Below are 20,320 nucleotides of genomic sequence, written 5' to 3'. Positions count from 1 at the left end.
AAAGTCGGTTTTGTTTTGTATCTTTATGTTGACAGAAGTTGCACAAGTCCGTCTCCATCATATCAATGTGATGAAGTCTGCTGTTTGTCGGTATAATGTCATGGATTACTTTATACCAACTTTCTTTTACTGCGTTTGGAAGGATGCGATTGGAGACATTCCCCCATACTAGATTCCAGTTGATTACCATAGCTGCTTTCGTTATGTTAGGGGCTAAATACTGTTGAGACAGTATACAGCGATAAACCTTTTTCGTTGAGAAATCTGGAGATGTGACGACGTCCTTTGGCATATAACTTAACTCGACTCTCAGATATCTTGCGTGAGGTGCATGATGATGGATGTCATAATAAGCTGGTGGGTTAATGCATCGTTGAAGACTGCACCATCTCGTGAGGAAGTTCTTCGATTTCTGATCCCCTGCTTTGTGAAAGAGCTTGAAGTGTCTTGTTAGAAACAAGGTTTTTGCTTTCTCTTTGACGTCAATTAGTTCTAGCCCACCCTGGGGTTTAGGTAAGGTGAGTGTACTTCTGGCAAGCCGTATTAATGATCCTTGCCAAATGAACCAACCAACAACCGAAATTATACGTTTATCAATCCTCCTTGGCATGGGAAGAATTTGGCTCAGATACCATATTTTGCTTAAGCAGTACATATTTACATACATTATTCTTTGTTGCAAGAGGAAAGATCGATACCTAACCTGTTGCAGTATGCTCCTGACTGAATGCAAAGTATCGGCCCACTTCTTTCTGATCATCTTGTGCACACTGTTAAAGCAGGTTATTCCCAGAATTTTAATTTCTTGTATTAATGTTACACACTCTGGAAGTGCCCATTGGACTTGGCCCAATCCACATCAAATCAAATCAAAATCTCTTTATTTGCAAATGAGGTGTCTACCTCGGTGGCAAATGGTACACTAAAATACATTATTGTCAAGCACTAAATTTTAAATCAACAGGAGACAAAGAAAATTTTCCTAGAATACAATATTATACAATTTACGCTAATATTTTTTTCTATTAAACACACACATCATCCTTAATAAATTTATATTGTTTACAAAATTCTACTTATAATATCTTACAAACATAGTCAACTCATATACAGTACGGTATGTGAAATTCTAATAATACTATACAACTGGTATAAGATTAAAATTAACATTGAATTTATTTACATATTTATATTTTACTCATTTTGAAACCTAAGGAGCATAACGACCTGCTGCGTCTTAACCAGAGCCCCTTTTGCCACCACTTTTCAGAGTTCCTGAAGGGCCTTCACAGCTACCGTAGCGGTCCCAGGGCCCTCGAAGTCCCCACTGTACTTCACCCCTACAGGCAGTCCCCTACTTTGGCTGTCCAAACTCCTTTGTCACCCTTTGTCTTCCTTGGGTTCAGCTGAGCCCCGGAATATCTCCCATTATCCTCGATTACCTTGAACAATTGCTGTATATTGATGGTTTGATCGAATATTAGAGATTATCCAAGAGACCTCAACTTTGTTCTTGTGACCTTCGTAGTGAGACTCATTGCGTGTGACCTTTGTAGTGTGAATAATTGCGTGTGATTTCGCACTATAAGTGTAATATCACGATAATAAGTGCAGTGGCTGGGTGAAATAATAGAGCCCATAACCTCTCCAACAACAACAAATTATCCAAGAGACCTCCCCGCAAATTCTCGCAATACAAGAAACCTGGTTTTCACCCCTTGTCAATTTTCGTATCTCAGGATATCACATTGAACGACAGGATGGTCAAGGTTGTGGAGGTGTAGCGATATTCATCCATCATACCCTTCCTTATCGCATACTACCAATCTCTTATACCATTCCCAATACTTTTGCTCTAGGAATAACGTACAAGAACTTACATTTTATTAATATCTACTGCCCCCCTGATATTTTTATTTCCGAATCACAATGGTCTAAATTTTATACCCAATTCGATCATTTGTTACATGTTATTTTCCTCGGAGACGTTAACAGTCATCATACGATGTGGGGAAGTATTATAGATACCTCTAGAGGCACTCATCTTCTCAGCCTCTCAACAACATGATCTTATTATTTAAATGATGGTTCCCCCACACGACTATCTCCTCCCGGCTCCCCTCCAAGCGCGGTTGATCTCACACTATGTCGTAGTTTTCTGGCTCCCATCATCACATGGAACACTTTATTCGATACCTTTACTAGCGACCATTTTCCTATTTTTATCACATATAGTATAGGCAACCCTATTCCTCACACTTATGCATCAGCACGCGTGGGCAATATCCGAACACTCCGTAACTTTGATCCTCAAATATACAACATCTATATCTTTACCCACCTCAACCAATTAAATGATCATCCATTAACGTATTCAACATTAATTACAATTCTGAACGATTATATAAATACTTTTCACACCTACAAATCGGTAACAAAAGATACCACTCGCCCCTCCCAATGTATTTATTGGTGGGACAGAGAGTGTCATCAGCTGATACAGATGCGTCGCACATTATTACGAACATATCAAAACGATTTAACACCTTCCAGTTATTTCAAGCTTAAATGACATATTGCATATTCAAAACAAATTTTCAACTCTAAACGCAGAAAAGCTTGGAAAGAGTTTATTACGTCCCTTTCTACCCATATCCCATCCACTCAACTGTGGAATGCAATCCGTGCTCTTACCCGTGCATCATAACATTCAATACCAAAACCAGTTCCCAGCTCAATTCTATCCCCATTCCTTAATTCTTTAACTCATGATTACACAGTCCCACCCTCCATCTTCACTGAACCTTCATCGCGTCCTCAATTTACAACTTTACTCCAACCTATTAATTTACGGGAATTAGACATGGCCTGTTTCTTAAAATTTCATATGTAGACTACGAGAAATTGTAGAACCACTTTTAGAAGAGGATCAATATGACTTTAGGCCTGGAAGATCAACAACAGATCGTATATTGCTGTCAGGATGCTAATGGAAAAACATTGGGAAAAAGAGAAGCCTTTATATCTACTGTTCCTTGACATCGAAAAGGCCTATTACAGCATAACAAGGGAGCTTATTTGGGAGTGCCTGAGAAAGCTCGAAGTTCGAGACAGTCTAATTTCAAAAGTGAAGGTGCTTTACGAGAAAACCAGAAGCTGTGTACAAGTCGGTTATGGACCGTCAGACTGGTTTGAGACAAAAAGGGGAGTACAACAAGGTAGTGCTTTGTCGCCCCTATTATTTATCATTGTAATGGATACCATATTAAAGGCACTACAAGAAAAGGGGCAACAAGACTTAAAAGCATTTCCATTTGCAGATGATGTAGTAATTTGGGGTAACTCAGAGAAAGATGTAGAAGAGAGACTGCAGGGGTGGAGTCAGGAGTTTGAGAGATATGGATTAAACATCAACAAGGCTAAAACGGTGGTGTTGAAGGTACAGAAGGGTGACAATCAGCCAGAAATCATGCTAAATGGCACTAAGCTGGACAGTGTCACAGAATTTAAGTACTTGGGTAGTATAATGTCGAAGGATAACTTAGCTAAATATGAAGTAAACAGTCGAATTAGCAAAGCAATGCATTTTTACCTCCAAGTAAGACAGCTACTATGGGATAAACAAGTACCACTCAAAACCAAGATGACAATGTATATATCATACTACACCCCTATCCTCACATACAGACTGGAAACCGTTACATTAACAAGAAAGGACAACTCGAAACTCCAAGCAGCAGAAATGAAGTTCCTACGCACAATGATCCAGAAGACCAGGAGGAATAAAATCAGACATGAAAAAGTCAGAGAAGAAGGACTAGAAGACTCCTTGCTCCAGAAGATCCAAAAAGCAAGACTGAAGTGGTTTGGTCATGTGAAAAGAATGAGTGCCAACAGGTCTGCAAGAAAGGAGTATGAAAGAGAAATCAGGGAAAAGAGACCAGTGGGCAGATCTAGAGAAAAATGGACAGACTTAGTGAAGAAGGATGTAGATGAGAGAGGTCAGGATTGGGAGTGGATTGTGAACGAAGAATGGTTCATGGACAGAACAAAATTAAAGGGGCACGTATACCACAACTGGGAAACTGGAGTTGGTCAACAATGATGATGATGATGAGACTGCGCTAATCTGTGGGGAATACTTTTTCTTTTAACCATATGGCACCACATGTCAGAGTGTCTTCATTCCTTAACTTCTCTAATAGGACAAGAGATGTGAACCCTTAGTTGACCAAGGGTGTTTTGCTCTACTTTTGTACAATTTTCCATTGAAAATCTATTAGAAAGTAAGTTTTCATATACCTTAATTTCAGTCTTGCCTAAGTCACCGACAAAGGAGGTCGCATTGAGCGGTGAGTCCCGGGAGGGGGAGTGGAGTTCGAGAGTGTGGAGTACTGGAAGGTCGCTGAGAAGTGGGCCGACAATGATTGGTATAGAGCAGTACAGGGCGACGATAGGAAGATGGCAGAGGAAAATGAAGAAAGAAGAAAAGAAGCCAGGTGGGTGTAAAACGGATATGGAGAGGAAAGGAGAACTATTGTCATCGGCAGCAGTGATTATAATTTTACTATGTATTGGGGGAGTCGAGTTGAACCCAGGCCCGTCATCTAGTAGAAATGAGGAAAGAGAAAATATGGGCGCAATCAAAAGAGCTATACGAGAGGTGTTGACAGAAGTTTGCCCTTTCGGGCAAATAAAAGAGATGATTGAAGAACAGACCAGTAAGATTGAAAAAATGGAAGTATGGATAAGAGGAAAAACGGACGACATAGCAGCACAGGTGAGAAATAACACCGAGGAAGTGGTAGCATTAAGGGAAAAAGTAGGACGACTTGAAGAGGAGAATTTAAAGCTGAAAGTAGAAGTGGAAGCGAATATTTTATATAGAAGGAAGAAGTGCTTGTTTATTTATGGAGTGCCTGAGGAGACGAGTGAAGTCAAAGTAATTACAACTTATAAAGTAGTGGACCTAATACAGGGAAAAATGAAAATAAATTTTAGTGAAGTGGATATTGACGATGTGCAGAGAGTGGGGAGAACTAGAGGCAATAGGCCTATAAAGGTTCAATTGTTTTCAACGTTGATGGCGGATATTGTGTTAGCAAATGCGGGAAATGTCCAGAGGGAAAAAATATGGATAAGGAGAGACATGGGAAGTGACGCGATCAGAAATGAGAGGCTACTCAGAAAACACAAGATACTGGCTGTAAAACAGGGGCGGAGGGCAACTATCAGAGGTCAAAATCTAGTGGTGTCAGACAGAAACTGGAAGAGAATCTGGTCTGTGGATAGACTGATGGATTTGGAATCGAAGTTAAAACAAGAGGGAGAAAAGGAGAGTACTGCAATAAACTGTAGGCAAGTGAGGCGAAATACAAATAACAGTGTGCTGAGGATGGACTTAGAGATGAAGTCAAAGCGGGCTGAAGAAAAAGGGAGTAGTGCAGCGATTAGTGGAGAGGATAGGCAAAATACAAGAAGTAACAGTGTACCGTGTGAAGAGAGGCAGGGAGAGGTGTCAAGTGATAAAGTGACCAATAGCAGTGTTCGGAGTGAAGAAGTGCGGGTAGAAAGGGCAAGTGAGAATGTGACTATTTGCAGGGAAGAGAGAAGTAAGGGAAGTGTCAGTGAAGTAAGGGAAGAGCAGGGTAAAAAGGTAACGGCAAGGTTAAGCTTTTAAAGATAAAAATTTCATTGTTCCGTATTGAAATTATTGATGTTAAAAATTAAATAACTGGAGGTTCAACCTATTCAATAGGTTGAACCTCCAGTTATTTAATTTTTAACATTAAAGGTTAAGCTTGATGAGTCTCGACCAGAGTAGGGCCAGATACAGGGACAGAGATCTGAGAGAAATGTGGGGTACAAGTGGACGATGGAGGAGTGGTGGTAAATGTGGTGTGGGAAAATATTGAGGGCTTGGTATTTATGATTATGTGTTATTTATTTGTGGAGGCTGAAATGTTGTGATGGAGAAGTGATGTATAAGTTATGATATGTTATAGGGTTGAAATGTGGTGCTGGAGAAGTGGTGGTATAAGATGGCGGATGGCAGAAGGTGAGTGTAATGGTAGAAGAAGTAGAGGTGGTATAAGAGGTGGAGTTGGTGTTGTATTGCTGAAATGTGGTGTCGGAAAATATTGAGGGCTTGGTATGATTATATGTTATGATTAATTTATGAAGTGTTATATCGTTGGAATGTGGTGTGGGAGAAGTGGTGATATAAGTAGAGGTGGTATATGATGTGGAGTTGGTGTTGTATTGCTGAAATGTGGTGTTGGAAGTAGTGAAGGCTTAGTATTTATGATTAGGTGATGTATGGTTCGGTATTGAGATGGTTTATTTATGGCTGAATTCATGGGATTTGGGAGGTGGTATTATTGTATTGGTGTCTGGTATGAGTATTTAATTTTTGGAGCTGGAGAGAGGTGATTTTATTATCATTTTGTAAATTTTGGTTTGTTTGTATGGAGAGGATGAAGAAATATGATGTTGGAGAGGTGTTGGTATATGCGTGATTGGTATTTGTTATTCATTGCCGAAATTTTTGGAGATGGAGAGGTAATTTTATTAGGTTATGATGGTATTTATTTGTGAAGGCTGAAATGTGGTGATGGAGAAGTGGTATATTTATTGTTGATATTTGGAATTGGAGGAGTGGTGGTAAATGTGGTGTTGGAAAAGTGTTATATCATTGGAATGTGGTGTGGGAGAAGTGGTGAAATAAGTAGAAGTGGTATATGATGTGGAGTTGGTGTTGTATTGCTGAAATGTGGTGTTGGAAGTATTGAAGGCTTAGTATTTATGATTAGGTGATGTATGGTTTGGTATTGAGATGGTTTATTTACGGCTGAATTCGTGGGAGTTGGGAGGTGGTATTATTGTATTGGTGTCTGGTATGAGTATTTAATTTTTGGAGCTGGAGAGAGGTGATTTTATTATCATTTTGTAAATTTTGGTTTGTTTGTATGGAGAGGATGAAGAAATATGATGTTGGAGAGGTGTTGGTATATGCGTGATTGGTATTTGTTATTCATTGCCGAAATTTTTGGAGATGGAGAGGTAATTTTATTATGGAGTGTTATGGCGGAATGAAATGAAATGAAGCAATGTTAAAGCGGATTGGTAAAAGCTGTGGTATGATGGATTGGAATGCAATGACGGAATATTGTTGTTATTATTTAGCCTTTTACTATAGGAGGTGGAATCTGAAAGATTGAACGCAATGTTAGTGTTATGGCTGGTTTGGTATGCAATCTTGTAATATTGCTGTTGTAGCTTATTTTGGAGTAGGTCAGGGAACAATAGAGGTGATGAAAATGCTGAAACAAGAAGGTTGCGTGATGAGTGGGTACGTGTGAGTGATAACAAGCAGAAAGTTGCAACAATAGCAGTAGAATGTAAACATAGACCAGGCTGTTGTTAACTGGTGTTGATGGAGTTGGTTCTGGTATAGAACCGTGGCATTAGGTCTTTTTTTGTTTTATTGTTCATTTCATTTTATTTTGTATATGGTGGAGAGTGGTGGCTTAGGTTGGACTACGTTTATTAATTTTATTAGTTATTTATTATTATTGTGAACATGTATTCGGGGCTGAACGCCTGTTATGTTCATTAATAAATACTAATACTAATATACCTTAATTTTCTCAGTAGAATACATTCCTTGTTGAATCTAACATAATTTTGTAATCTGTGTCTCTGGAATAAATGAGAAAGAAATTCAGTTTCATAAGTAGGCCTACCTAAAATTATATTTTCATAGACTTTCCTTAATAAAAAGCTCCATTACTATCCACTTTTGTGTAACTAGTGTAATATATGTCACTGTTGTGGTAGATACCCAATCTACACATTTGTGCAAAAATTACAGTAATTAAACAATAAAAACAAAATTATAAAAATCATTTTAACAAAAAAAATCCAGTAAACGAAGTGTCGGGACTGAAGATGATATAGTTTCAGATGGTAGTCTCTGTTGCTCAGGCGGCAGTGCGCCGGCCTCTCACCGCTGTTTACCGTTATTCAAATCCTGGTCGCTCCATGCGAGATTGGTGCTGGTCAAAGTGGAGGCGGGACAGGTTTCTATCCGGCCACTCCGGTTTTCCCTGTCATCTTTCATTCCAGCAACACTCTCCATTAACATTTCATCTGTCAGTCATTTATCATTGCACCAGAGGGGTGCGGCAGGCTTCGGCAGTGGGCATATTTCTTATACTCACCGCTAGATGGGGCTTCATTCATTCCATTCCTGATCTGGTCGAATGACTGGAAACAGGCTGTGGATTTTCAAAGTTTCAGATAACATTTCATTCATACCTTGCATTGGAATTTTCAATAAAAATTCATTGAGAAAAAAGTATTTTGAGTAAATACTTCATTGCACAGGTAACACTTAGCTTCATACATTAGCCTAATTGTCATAACAGTAATGGTTCCTACATGCCAGTGTTTAAATGTTAAAGTTCAGATTATCTTGGAAAAAAAAAGTGTTGTGTTGCTGTCATGTGGCAAACATGACTCCACCTAAAGGATTATTCAATGAAAGAAAATTTAGGGGTAATAAATACCCAAAAATAGAAATGGAAAACTAAGATGAAAGTGCTAATTCAAGGGTGGTTGTAGGGAGCTATAATACAAACTTAGGTGTTTCAATCATCCTTGTGCTGGTAATGTCATTTCTGCTTCAGGCATATCTCCACTTTATGCTAGTTGTTCTATGGTGAAACTGACATTTAAAAATTAATTTGTAAGTAAATCTTAACAATATCAAAATTCATCACATTATTTTATCATGTCTTTCAACGTAGTGTTCTCAGCTTTACATCAGCTTGTTGAGGCAATAAGTCATTTCTGAAAAATGTAAAGAATTTTGAAGTGATTTCCTGAAATGAAGGCTATAAACAACAGAAGAAGCAGAAGTAGTGTTAAGGGCAAAGTTATCGTGAGAAATTGCTTTCAGCCACTCCTTATGTTTGTCCTGGTTTACAGGGAATTTGTGAAATAATAGTGTTAATTTTGCTTTCCTTCCTGTTCATAGTACAAAATGGCACACAGCAATACCTGTTCAAATACATCCAAACACAGTTAAAGAGAAACACATCACTTCACTACACAATAAAATTTTAAAAAAAGAATTAGCGCATAAATTAGAATTCTTATTTAGGACGAAGTTACGGTGAGAAATCACTTTGAATGACTCATTACATTTTTTCTTGTTAGCAGAAAATTTCTGTTTGAAGTAAAAAAGGTACACATCAATATTGCATATTTGAAGATTTATAACAATTTAAAAAATCAAATCACCATACTACACAATAAAAAATAAACTAATTATCGCATAACTATCAACTCTCAATAACAAGCCAATAAACATCTCATTGTGAACACATTACCAACACTTACAACAGAAAAACATTATAAATGAAACCGGAAATGTGGTAATTTGTGCTTCCTGTCAGCGAGTGAGGAGGCCAGTGCTCCAGCGGCATTATGGTGAAACTTTCTAATTACAGCTTTATGCTGGGCTTCACAAGCGATTGCCAAGGCCGGTATAAGGAGCGGAGGGGTTGGCAGTTTTACCCTTTATGCTGTGATCTGTTGCTTAATGAACCAAAGAGCCAAGCGAGGGATTTGCCTGAACAGGCAGAGCATCGTCCGAGCCAGTGACGCAACTGCCAAGTACAAACGAGCATCGTTCTCTAGTGTGGTACTTGATGGGACAGTGCTCTATTTTTGCCCAATTTTCAAATGATTGAAAGATAACTAAACAGGGAGAAAAATGGGGTATGTTTGTAAACAACATTACTGAAGAAACAAGTTATAAAATATTTATTTTAATACTATCTTTGTAACATATGTATATACAAAACATGTTGTAACTTCTTTTATGATGAGACGAGGTTCGATGAAGGTCACTTTTAAGCACGAACAGTGCCACAGGCTTACGAGATTCCTCCGCGTTACACAGTACGTATCAGCTGTGCAAGCTTTTGTAACTCTGTGGACAGAGAAAGGAAAACAGAATATTACACAGCCAATATATAAAGAAAGAGGAACAGTGCGGACCCAATCTTTAGCGTGAGACAATTAATGGAAAAGAACTGGGAATATGGTAAATATCTGGTAATGACATTCATAGATCTAACAAAGGCATACAATGTTCCCAGGGAGAAGGTGTGGGGAAACTATGGTCAGTTAGAGACAGGGTAAACAAACTGTAGAAATGGTGCAAGCAACGTACAACTGAATCAGCAGTAAGACGGAATGGTATAGAAATGAAACTGGACTGATGGTTATGGATAAAATCATAAAGGAGACAAAGGAAGCACATGCGAATACAGAGATGAAAAGATGATATTGTGGTCTGGGGAACAAACAGCAAAGAAGTATAAGAACAACTTGATGAACTGAATGAGAAAAGTGAAAAGAAATTAGTGCAGAGAAAAGCAAGATCGTGGTGATATCAAGACGAAAAAGACAAGGGAAAGGCAATGTGAAAATTGGTGGTCATAGCCTCGAAATTGTTGTCTGTTTCAAATACCTTGGGAGTGAATTAATGTGGAATATAAGGCTGGACATGGCCACAGAGCAATACATTCTACCAGAGTGTAAGAAACCTTGCATAAAATGTATTATACACTGATACTGATTTATGCAGCTGAGACCTGAACAATGATGAAAGGAGAGGAGAGTACAATTCAAGCCAGTGAAATTAAATGCGTTAGAAGTTTGATAGGAAAGACAAGGAAAGACGGAGTGAGAAAAGAAGATGTTAGAAAGGTCGGAATGGAAAACCTAAATGAGAGAATTGATAGGAGTAAACTAAGATGTTTTGGATATGTAAAGAGGATGGAGGAGGAAAGAATACCAAAACAGATGATAGAGATGAAGTTGAAGGGAAAGAGAGTGAGTGAGAGAGAGAGAGAGAGAGAGAGAGAGAGAGAGAGACGTAGAAGAAGGTGGATCAATTCAATAAAGAGAAGTTCAAGAAGAAGATACCTGGATTGGCACAAAATGATGGAAGAGGAATGGTGGAAGGAGAGAGCAAGGTGAAGTGCCCTAAATGTCCCGACCTGGCAGGAGCTTGATATGGGGAATGGAGGAGGAGGAGGAGGATGATAAAGAAAATCAAAATGATGGACTTCTTACAAATGAGATTAACAAAACATTATTTTCTTTATACTGGTACATTAATTTACAAACACAGCTAAAATATAGGCTATAAATTAAAACATAAGTTAAAATTATACAGTCCCACACAAACTAATCAGAACGAGAAACTTTTTTCTCAGCAGTTGGCAATAGTGTGCTACAAAATGCTTACTTTTAGAACCCATCCTTTCTATAATCAGAGTCAACTAAAGTTCTAAGTGAACCCTTTGATGTATATGTTACATAAAAGCCGCTTACCTTACTTGTCAGATTCAGGATGGCAACCGAAATGGATAAGGGGAAAGAGGGGATGTGGTCGCACACGGAAGGATATTTTCAGCTGACTACCGGTATAACATCAAAGGGACGGCTTACGAGTTGAATTGACGCTGACTATAGGTTCTGTTTGTTCTTTGACTGAACGGTAATTGTTCTGTGATGATTATTTTAGGGTTGAAAGTGCATTTATTTTTTGAGGTTACCTTGCAAGATTTTTTTTTAACAAGTTCCTTTACATTGCACTGACACAGATAGGTCTTCTGGCGATGATGGGACAGGAATGGGCTAGCAGTGGGAAAGAAGCAGCCGTGGCCTTAATTAAGGTACAGCCCCAGCATTTGCCTGGTGTGAAAGTGGGAGACCACAGAAAACCATCTTCAGGGCTGCCGACAGTGGGGTTCGAACCCTCTATCTCCCGAATACTGGATACTGGCCACACTTAACTGACTGCAGCTATCGATCTCGGTTGTGAGATTTCTAACATCTACACAGAACAGGCAGTAAAGGAAATCAAAGAGGAATTTTGAAAGGGAATTACAATCCAAGGAGAGAAAATCGAAAACCTGAGATTTGCTGGCAATATTGTTATTTTATCTGAGTCTGCAGAAGCTCTGGACAAATTGCTGAATGGTATGGACAGAGTCTTGGGTGAGGAGTACAAGATGAAAATAAAGTCCAAAACAAAAGTAATGGAGAGTGGTTGAACGAAGGCAGGTGATGCAGGTAATAATAGATTACAAAATGAAGTATTAAAGGAAGTAAATGGATATTGTTACTTGGCTAGTAAAATAGTTAATGATGACAGAAGTAAGGAGGACATCAAATGCAGACTAGCACCAGCAAAGAAGAGCTTTCTTAAGAAAACAAATTTGTTCACCTCAAACAATGATATAGGAATTAGGAAGATGTTTCTGAAGACTTTCCCCCGGGAGCGTAGCATTGTATGGAAGTGAAACATGGATGATAACTAGCTCAGAAAGAAAGAGAATAGAAGCTTTTGAAATGTGCTGTTACAGAACAATGCTGAAGGTGAGATGGATAGATCGAATTACGAATGAAGAGATACTGAATCGAATTGGTGAGAGGAGATTGATTTGCCTAAATTTAATGAGAAGAAGAGATAGAATGATAGGACACATCTTAAGACACTCAGAAATTGTTCAGTTGGTTTTGGAAGGAAGTGTAGGTGGTAAGAAGGGCAGGGGCAGACCAAGGTATGAATATAACAAACAGATTAGAGCAGATGTAGGATGCAGTAGATACATCAAAATGAAAACGTTAACAAAGGATAGGCTGGCATGGAGAGTTGCATCAAACCAGTCTATGGACTGATGACGCAAACAACAACATCTTCAATGGATACACTAGCCTGCTTGGTGGCAATGATAGTTAAGGCATAAAGTCTACAACATCTGACACCATGGTTAGCTGGTTCAAGGCCTGCTTGGTGGAAAAATGTTCACCATCAGAATGTTTGCTGGGAGCATAGGAGAGATGGCAGTATATACCGTATTTACGTGAATAATCCCCGCATATTTTTTCTTTTAAAAGTTGCGGCACGAAATTGGGGTGTGGGTTTTATTTGTGGCAAGGTTGGCAACACGCTCCTGCTCACCTAGTTTTCGATGTCGGGTGTACAGTTATGGTTTGTGTAACTGCAGATGGATATTTAAACGGAAAATAATTCTGACTTTTAATTTAAAACTGCTTTTACATTTAAAATAATAGTAGTTTACAGAGTAATTTAAATTCAAAATTTCTCCGTGTCATGATAGAATGCATCTTCGGGAACATGCAGGGGTAGCTTTCCGCACTTTCACTTCGGTGTGTCGACTGTGTGTTTCATAGTTGCTAAGTTCGAGTGAAATCGTAATTTGTTTGTACTCAGCGTTTTAAGGAACGCCACAGTATCATGTAACAGGCAGTGTGTGAAGAAGCAGAATCCGCGAACACTGGCGATGCCGACAGTTGGCGAAGAAGCGTGGCACATAATTATTATCAATTCGTACACACCAAACAATATTGTCAATGCCGATTAAACTGCATTGTTCTTTTATGCCTAGCCCAAACGGACATTTTTTTTAAGGAAATGGGGTCACTGTGCTGCGTTGCAATGCAAACGGAAGTGAAAGATTTCCTCCCCTCGTCATAGGAAAGTTCGATAAGCCACGAAGTTTTAATGGTGTCGGGTACTTTCTGTGCTAGTACAAACCATCTAAAATGCATACATTTTGGAAATAGTTCTTTTCCATCGCATTTGAAAGGTTTAAACTGTGAATCAATGTTAACTGCATGCGGTAACTGGTCTTAGAATACTTTGTAACGCGGCAAGTACGAGTGAAGTACGAGTTGGCGGTTAATTCGAAATCATGAAATTCGAAGTCCAATTTTTGCGTCCGAATGACTTTGAATTAACGAGGTTTTATTGTATCGCGAAACTAACATCCGAGTTCGCCGGTGTGTCTGTTCCAAGTGTTTACAATGCATGAAAAGTATTATCCACCATCGGTCGTGTTAATATCCAAGTAAAAAGAGACAGTGTGTGAAAAGTGTTTTAGACATGTAGTGTGAGGGATTTGTAATAAAAGAGGATTCTAGTGATGCAAGAGACAACGAATCTTCTGATCTACATGGAATCGAGCCTACTGCAAGTTCAGATTAATGAAATACCTAGGCCTACTTGCTAATTTTTCTGGCAAATATATTTTATAGTGGTGATAATGTATTTTTATCATCTCAAATATGTTCAATCAAAGCAGCTATATCCGTAAATTTACACGTTCATATTCCATAAAGACTACGTGGACATTGCGGAGTTGTATGAAATGTATGTTTATGCCTACGTTACTGTTTCGATGGAAAGAATTTTAGTTAATTTCATTTTTTTTTTCAAAATAGCCATTCTAAAATTAGGATGTGAGCATTATTCGACAGCGGGGATTATTTGCGTAAATACGTAATTTACCTGTATAATCACTAGATTGTGTGTCAAACCAAAACCTCTCTGCAGAATTCTTATGGATATGATGTTGATGGCAATTCATGCATCGGATGGAGATGTTGAAAATTTAGCCTGCCCTGCCCTGCCAGAAGAGCAAGCCATTAGTAAGACGAGCTGTCATATTGAAGTAAATAGAAGACCATTAGAAGTTGTGAAAAGTTTCAAATATTTGTAGAGTATACTTGCAGAAGGTGGGAAAATAAAGGAAGCCAATGGGTTTTGCCAGAGCGTGAGAGGTATCTTGTGAAACCGACACATCCCAGGGAAATGCAGGAAAATTCTGTGCTCATTGTATTGCACACCAGTTTTGACATATGCGGCAGGCACATCGACAGCAACAAAATGTGATTAAAGCAGAATCCAAGCAGCCGAGATGAAATTCCTTAGAGGAATAATTGGGAAGACAAAACAAAGGGATAAAATTAGAAACATACAAATTAGAGAGAGAAGTAGATTCCCTCAACTGCAAGACAAGCTAGAGACCAGTGAGTTAAAATGGTGTTGACACATGATGAGAATGGAAGAGAAAAGAGTTCCAAAATGAGTATTTACGGAGAAAATAATAGAAGGAAGACAATGGGGACGGCCAAGAAAGAGGTGGATGGATACAGTGAAGCAGAGAGGAGTAAAAATACAAGAACTTCTGAATGAAGGAAGGGAGTGGTGGAGAGACAGAAATCTGTGAAGGTCCTTGATTCACAACCCAACCCTGAAGACCACAAATGGGAAATTAAGAAGAAGGAGAAGAAGAAGAGTATGAAGATGTGGAGATTGTTCTTGTCCTTTTGTGTTTCCATGTTTGTTCTTTTCTCCTATTTATTTTTTTCCCCTTTTCCCACACTGATCTTCTATTGTGCTCGCCCTGTTATGTGTGTTCCTTTCCTATTCTTCCCTCCTTCACTCTCTGACTTCTTTAACTTTTTTTAAAATTTGCTTTTACATCACACCGACACAGATAGGTCTTATGGCGACGATGGGAGAGGAAAGGCCTAGGAGTGGGAACGAAGCGACCATGGCCTTAATTAAGGTACAGCCCCGGCATTTGCATGTTGTGAAAATGGGAAACCATGGAAAACCACCTTTGGGGCTGCCGAGAGTGGGGTTTGAACTCACTATCTCCCGGATGCAAGCTCACGGCTGCGCACCCTTAACCGTGCGCCCAACACACCCAGTGACTTGTTTCAAAAGCATAAATAGTCTTTCTTACCTCTTCTGCGACCCTGGCTAATTGTTCAGCCATATTTTTGCCTGTATCTTGGACCATCTTTGAGAAATAGCTGTCACTGTTCTTCAGCAACATATGAGGATGGTCAAACTCCTGTAAGGAAAAATCAGTGCATGAGAATTTATCCTTATCCATACTGTACCATCACAAAGATAACTCAATAAAATGTGGTATAATCAATGGGTAATGATTAGAATCAACTTCTATGCATGTAAAATTGATTAAATCTAGTCAAATTGTAATTCTAAATTCCCATGGAGGGAATTAGATATTTTTCCACCAATAGAGCATATCAAAAATCAGATTCCAAATGGTAATTCTAAATTCCCATGGAGGGAATTAGATATTTTTCCACCAATAGAGCATATCAAAATCGGCCCGGGAATTTAGAATTACCATTTGGAATTGCTAGGCGGGCATTAATTCCATTGTGGAGTTTTATCTCCCGTATGCAGTTATCAGACTGTGCCACATAAGAGGCTTCTGATAAGTTCACCTGCATACACCCCAGCATAAGTGGGTAGGGTCTGACACATCCCACTCTGACGAGTCTAGTGTCAGGCCTAAGACGAAATGCTGGTTAATAGAGCAAACGGCTGAAAAGCCATACATCTAATTTTTGATCTGACTAGTCAAATTGCATACAGAAATTAGAGAAGTATAGCCTAACTGTGCGGCTAGAACTGTTAGATGTCACAATGCCTGATTACTGGTGGCAGCAAAGGGAGCTACTTATTACAAACAGGGTGACGTAATCTCAGGGTCAGTGCGTGGAATTGTTGCAGTACTGCAAAACTCCCAATAATTTTACACTTCATTTGTCATCTTTTCTTCAAATTTCTTAGTTTAATAAACCTAACATCTGTTCTAAAATATGTTAAAATCAACCATATATGGTAGTTCGATGTACTAATGCTTCGTAATGGACAAATAAACTCTACCAGCTTTGAATCAAACTGGGGGGGGAGGGGTTGCTTTCCTATGGCAACTCCCACGCGGACAGCGCGGCGCAATGTTGTTTCAGCAGGGATGAGCCTAAGCCTGTATCCCTTTCAGACCGAGTACGCACAATTGTGCGGGTTCGTATTTTGTTTATCCCTGACCGTATTTTATGTTTTTTCGGCGCTAGACCGGACTGCAGTGATTGTGCGGGACACGTGGCGTCTATTTCAATTGTTTTTAGTATGCGCTTGACCGCCAGGGCGAAGGAAGAAGAGTTTAAAAAGCACAATTGATCGGCGAGATGGCGAGAAGCAGTAGTGCCAAAAGTAAGCATTTATTTATTGCGTTTATATTAATCTAGAAGCTTTACTGAATACCAGAATATATTCAATGAAGTGTGTACATTGGTTAGTGAACGTAAATTTTGAAGATACATCATCGTATCTGATACAACGAGGTTTTGAATTTTGATACGCACAATTGTGTGGGTCCTGTTTTTCGGATGTCGGTTTTTATTTTGTAAAATAAACTATCAATATGTGTATTAAGGAGCATTTTAGTTAGTTTTTGACATACAAACAAAAATTCACGCCTCCAGTTTTCTTTCAGGTCTGAAAGGGGTATAGCATCAGGTAGCACACTTGCCAGTATCGGTCCTTGGAAGTTGCACAAGACCAGCCCCCTATTGAGAAACAATTCCAAATGACCCCCTTTAGATTGCACCACTCTGCAGAGATTACTTCATTCTTGCTTTCTCTCCTCTCGCAATGGTAAATTCTGCAATATTACGAACCTTTTGTAACAATGAAAACAGGAGGGCAAATTTTCAATTCAAGTGAGGTAAAAATAACTGGAATTATATTGTATAATTAACTCTTATTTCCTGTGTTTTAATTGCCGGATATATTTCAGTTTTAACCCAAATGCACCCATAAGCGTATTGGTACGTGCTCTGTCTTATGGGGTAAATATCCATAAACGTACTGATCCACACCTGTAACGGTGTTAGAATCTTGGAAAAGCGGTGTAGAAAGGAAGAAAAACAACAATGACTGAGGGTTTACTCAATCTAATATGGCTCCTTTTTATCTTCTTCATCTTCTTCCTCCTCATTAGGAAAAGCAGTAGAAAAAGAAAAATAACAATTGCTGAAGGCTTACTCGATTCTTCTTCTTCTTCTTCTTCTTCTTCTTCTTTTCATTAAAAAAAAGTGAGGGGAAAGGAAAAGAACAATGGCTGTGGGCTTACTGAATCAAATATGACCTATTATTTTTTCCTTTTTCTTCTTTAGGAAAACTGGTGGAGAAATAAAGAAAAAAGAGAGTTGTTGAGTGCTAACTCGATCAAATATGGCTTCTTCTTTTCTTCTTATAATGACAATACCTTATTCATTGCAGATAAGGCTGCTTCAGATTTGTTCATGGCATTTTGGAATAGTCTTGCTGAAGGCAACACCAATGCTGCACTCTAGAAAGTTGGTGGATTCCTATCATTGTCAGTTAACATGGTAGCTGGATGCATATGGGTTAATAAGATTCTAGTTCATCACCTAATGATAATAGAGTTTGTTGTTATTTCTGAAAGCTTCTCATATAAAAATGCGACATGGAAAATGTCGGTGCAACACCCAGCTTCAGATGACACCAGTCGCCACTGTGCAATCTGTTACCTCAGCGCAGGTGAAACAGTTATGTCTTTACGGAGCACTAGTGAATTATCTTAGCAAAGGTATTCTCATTATTCATGTGCAAAGAATTGCTGTCAGAGATGAATTGAATTCTTAAATTTTTCTTTGTGTGTAATAATTGTATGATATCGGCACGGAAGCTTTTATAGAATGGAAACACCTCCGAAGAAATCACACAAACTGCTCTATTCTCAGATCAGAACGATTATATATCATCATCATCATCATCATCATCATCATCATCATCATCATCATCATTATAATCATCGCTCCCTTTGTGGATCACCGGTACAGTACCGGCCTCCAGATCCCCAGATCGTGGGTTCAAACGGCAGAGGAAGTCGGATTTTTGAAGGGTGGAAAAAAAAGTCCACTCAACACTCCACATCGTACAATGTCAGCATGTAAAAGATCTCTGGTAATACATTTGGTGTTTACCCGACAAATTTCATTAAAACTTAGTCATAAGACACCCAAGATTTGGTTTACTCTGCCATTTAGTAGGCCTAGAGTAAAATGGAATGTCGATTATCATCATCATCAACATCATCATCACCATCACCATCAATACTATCCACTCCAGGAGGCCAGGTGTGGGAATAAATGAGGTTCCTCCCAAGATGTGTTTTGAAAGCAAGTTGTTAATGCTTGTCTGTAACATGTTCGTTTGCTCCTGATTTTAACACAATTGTTTACTCACAGAAACAATCTATTAGTCAATTTGTGTTTGTATGCTATGTGCCACAATTATTTCTCTTCCCTTTAGTTCAAAAAAAAAAAAAAAAATCTGTTACGAGTTTACTGTGTCAAACAGTTCAAAATTGCTTGTTATTCTTTTGTAGCCCCTCCCTTGTCATGACACGCAATTTGATTTATAATCAACAAGCTTAATATTTTATGAACAATAATTTTGATTTTCTCATAATTTCTACGGTAAAATTAACAACAACTATCCTCTAAAGTTGCGATGGGCAAGGAACCTTTTCCCAACTACGCAAAGTGACGGGCAGCAACGACAGACGATTCGGAATCACACACTGTGCAGAATTCTGGATGCCTCTGTACTGGAGTATTGAATACAATTCCATGGACGGTTAGCTAGGGTTATATGTCACTAGATGGCGATATTACAGTACTGCCAAAATCAATAACGTGTGATATTTTCTGAGCATTTCCATCTTCAAAGTTTGTCGCTGACATTGCTCTCTAAATATGGTTGTGCAATGTAGAGATGTTTGACAGAAAGCCTTTGCACTCGTAAAACCCTTGCAGCCCAGTAAATAATTACAACACTGTGTTGTTTATTAATTTAACCAAACCAAACTCCATGGCACAACAGCCCCGAAGGACCGTGGCCTACGAAGACATCACTGCTCAGCTTGAAGGCCTCCAAATGACGAGGTGTTGTGTGGTTGGCATGACAAATCCTCTCAGCTCTTATTCTTGTCTTCCTAGATCAGGGCCACTATCTCACCGTCAGACAGCTCCTCAATTGTAATCACGTAGGCTGGGCGGACCTCGAACTAGCCCTCAGATCCAGGTAAAAATCCCTGACCTGTCTGGAAATCAAACCCAGGGCTTCTGGGTAAGAGGCAGGCACACTAACCCTACACCGCGGGGCCAGCTCGTTTAACCAGCAATACTTTTAAATAAAATTCAGGAAACTCAATCATTAAAAATTAGTAGTGTTTTGCCCAAGTGCAACATGAGCTCATTGAGTTCACTTTCTTATGATTCTTTTAGTATTTAGCTACCTCAATCAAAAACCATATTTTCAGTAATATTTTTGTTGCTTTTGCAAAAAAAAAAGTTTCACACCCATCAGTTGACTATTTTATTTTAATGAGAACATAGTCATGATATTTTTAAACAGAAAAATAATCTGTGTAGGCTGTGTATGACAATTGTATGAAAAATGTACGTAGAAACTCAACCCAATCTAATGCAAAATCTAGCTTGAAATAACTATAATAATGGCAGAGAAAAATGTTTTGAAAAACCTCAACAAAAGAAAACCCCAGTTCAGAATTCA

At 38.8% G+C, this 20,320-nt stretch overlaps 1 protein-coding gene across 1 annotated transcript in view; it reads right to left on the bottom strand.

The window, feature by feature from the left end:
- Positions 1–9,816: 9,816 nt before the first annotated feature.
- LOC136885573 (ATP-binding cassette subfamily C member 4) overlaps positions 9,817–20,320 on the bottom strand; it is a 185,833-nt gene continuing 175,329 nt past the window's right edge. The window contains exons 24-25 of the mRNA XM_067158221.2: positions 15,642–15,752; positions 9,817–10,000 (exon numbers count right to left, since the gene is read on the bottom strand). Coding sequence (XP_067014322.2) covers positions 9,977–10,000; positions 15,642–15,752 — 135 coding nt within the window. The 3' untranslated portion in view covers positions 9,817–9,976. The remainder of the gene's footprint in view (positions 10,001–15,641; positions 15,753–20,320) is intronic.

Source organism: Anabrus simplex, chromosome 14 (genome assembly GCF_040414725.1).
Source record: "Anabrus simplex isolate iqAnaSimp1 chromosome 14, ASM4041472v1, whole genome shotgun sequence".
In the NCBI taxonomy this organism is placed as follows: Eukaryota; Metazoa; Arthropoda; class Insecta; order Orthoptera; family Tettigoniidae; genus Anabrus; species Anabrus simplex.
The sequence above is the reverse complement of the archived record's forward strand: the minus strand, read 5'-3'. Positions and strand labels throughout refer to the sequence as shown.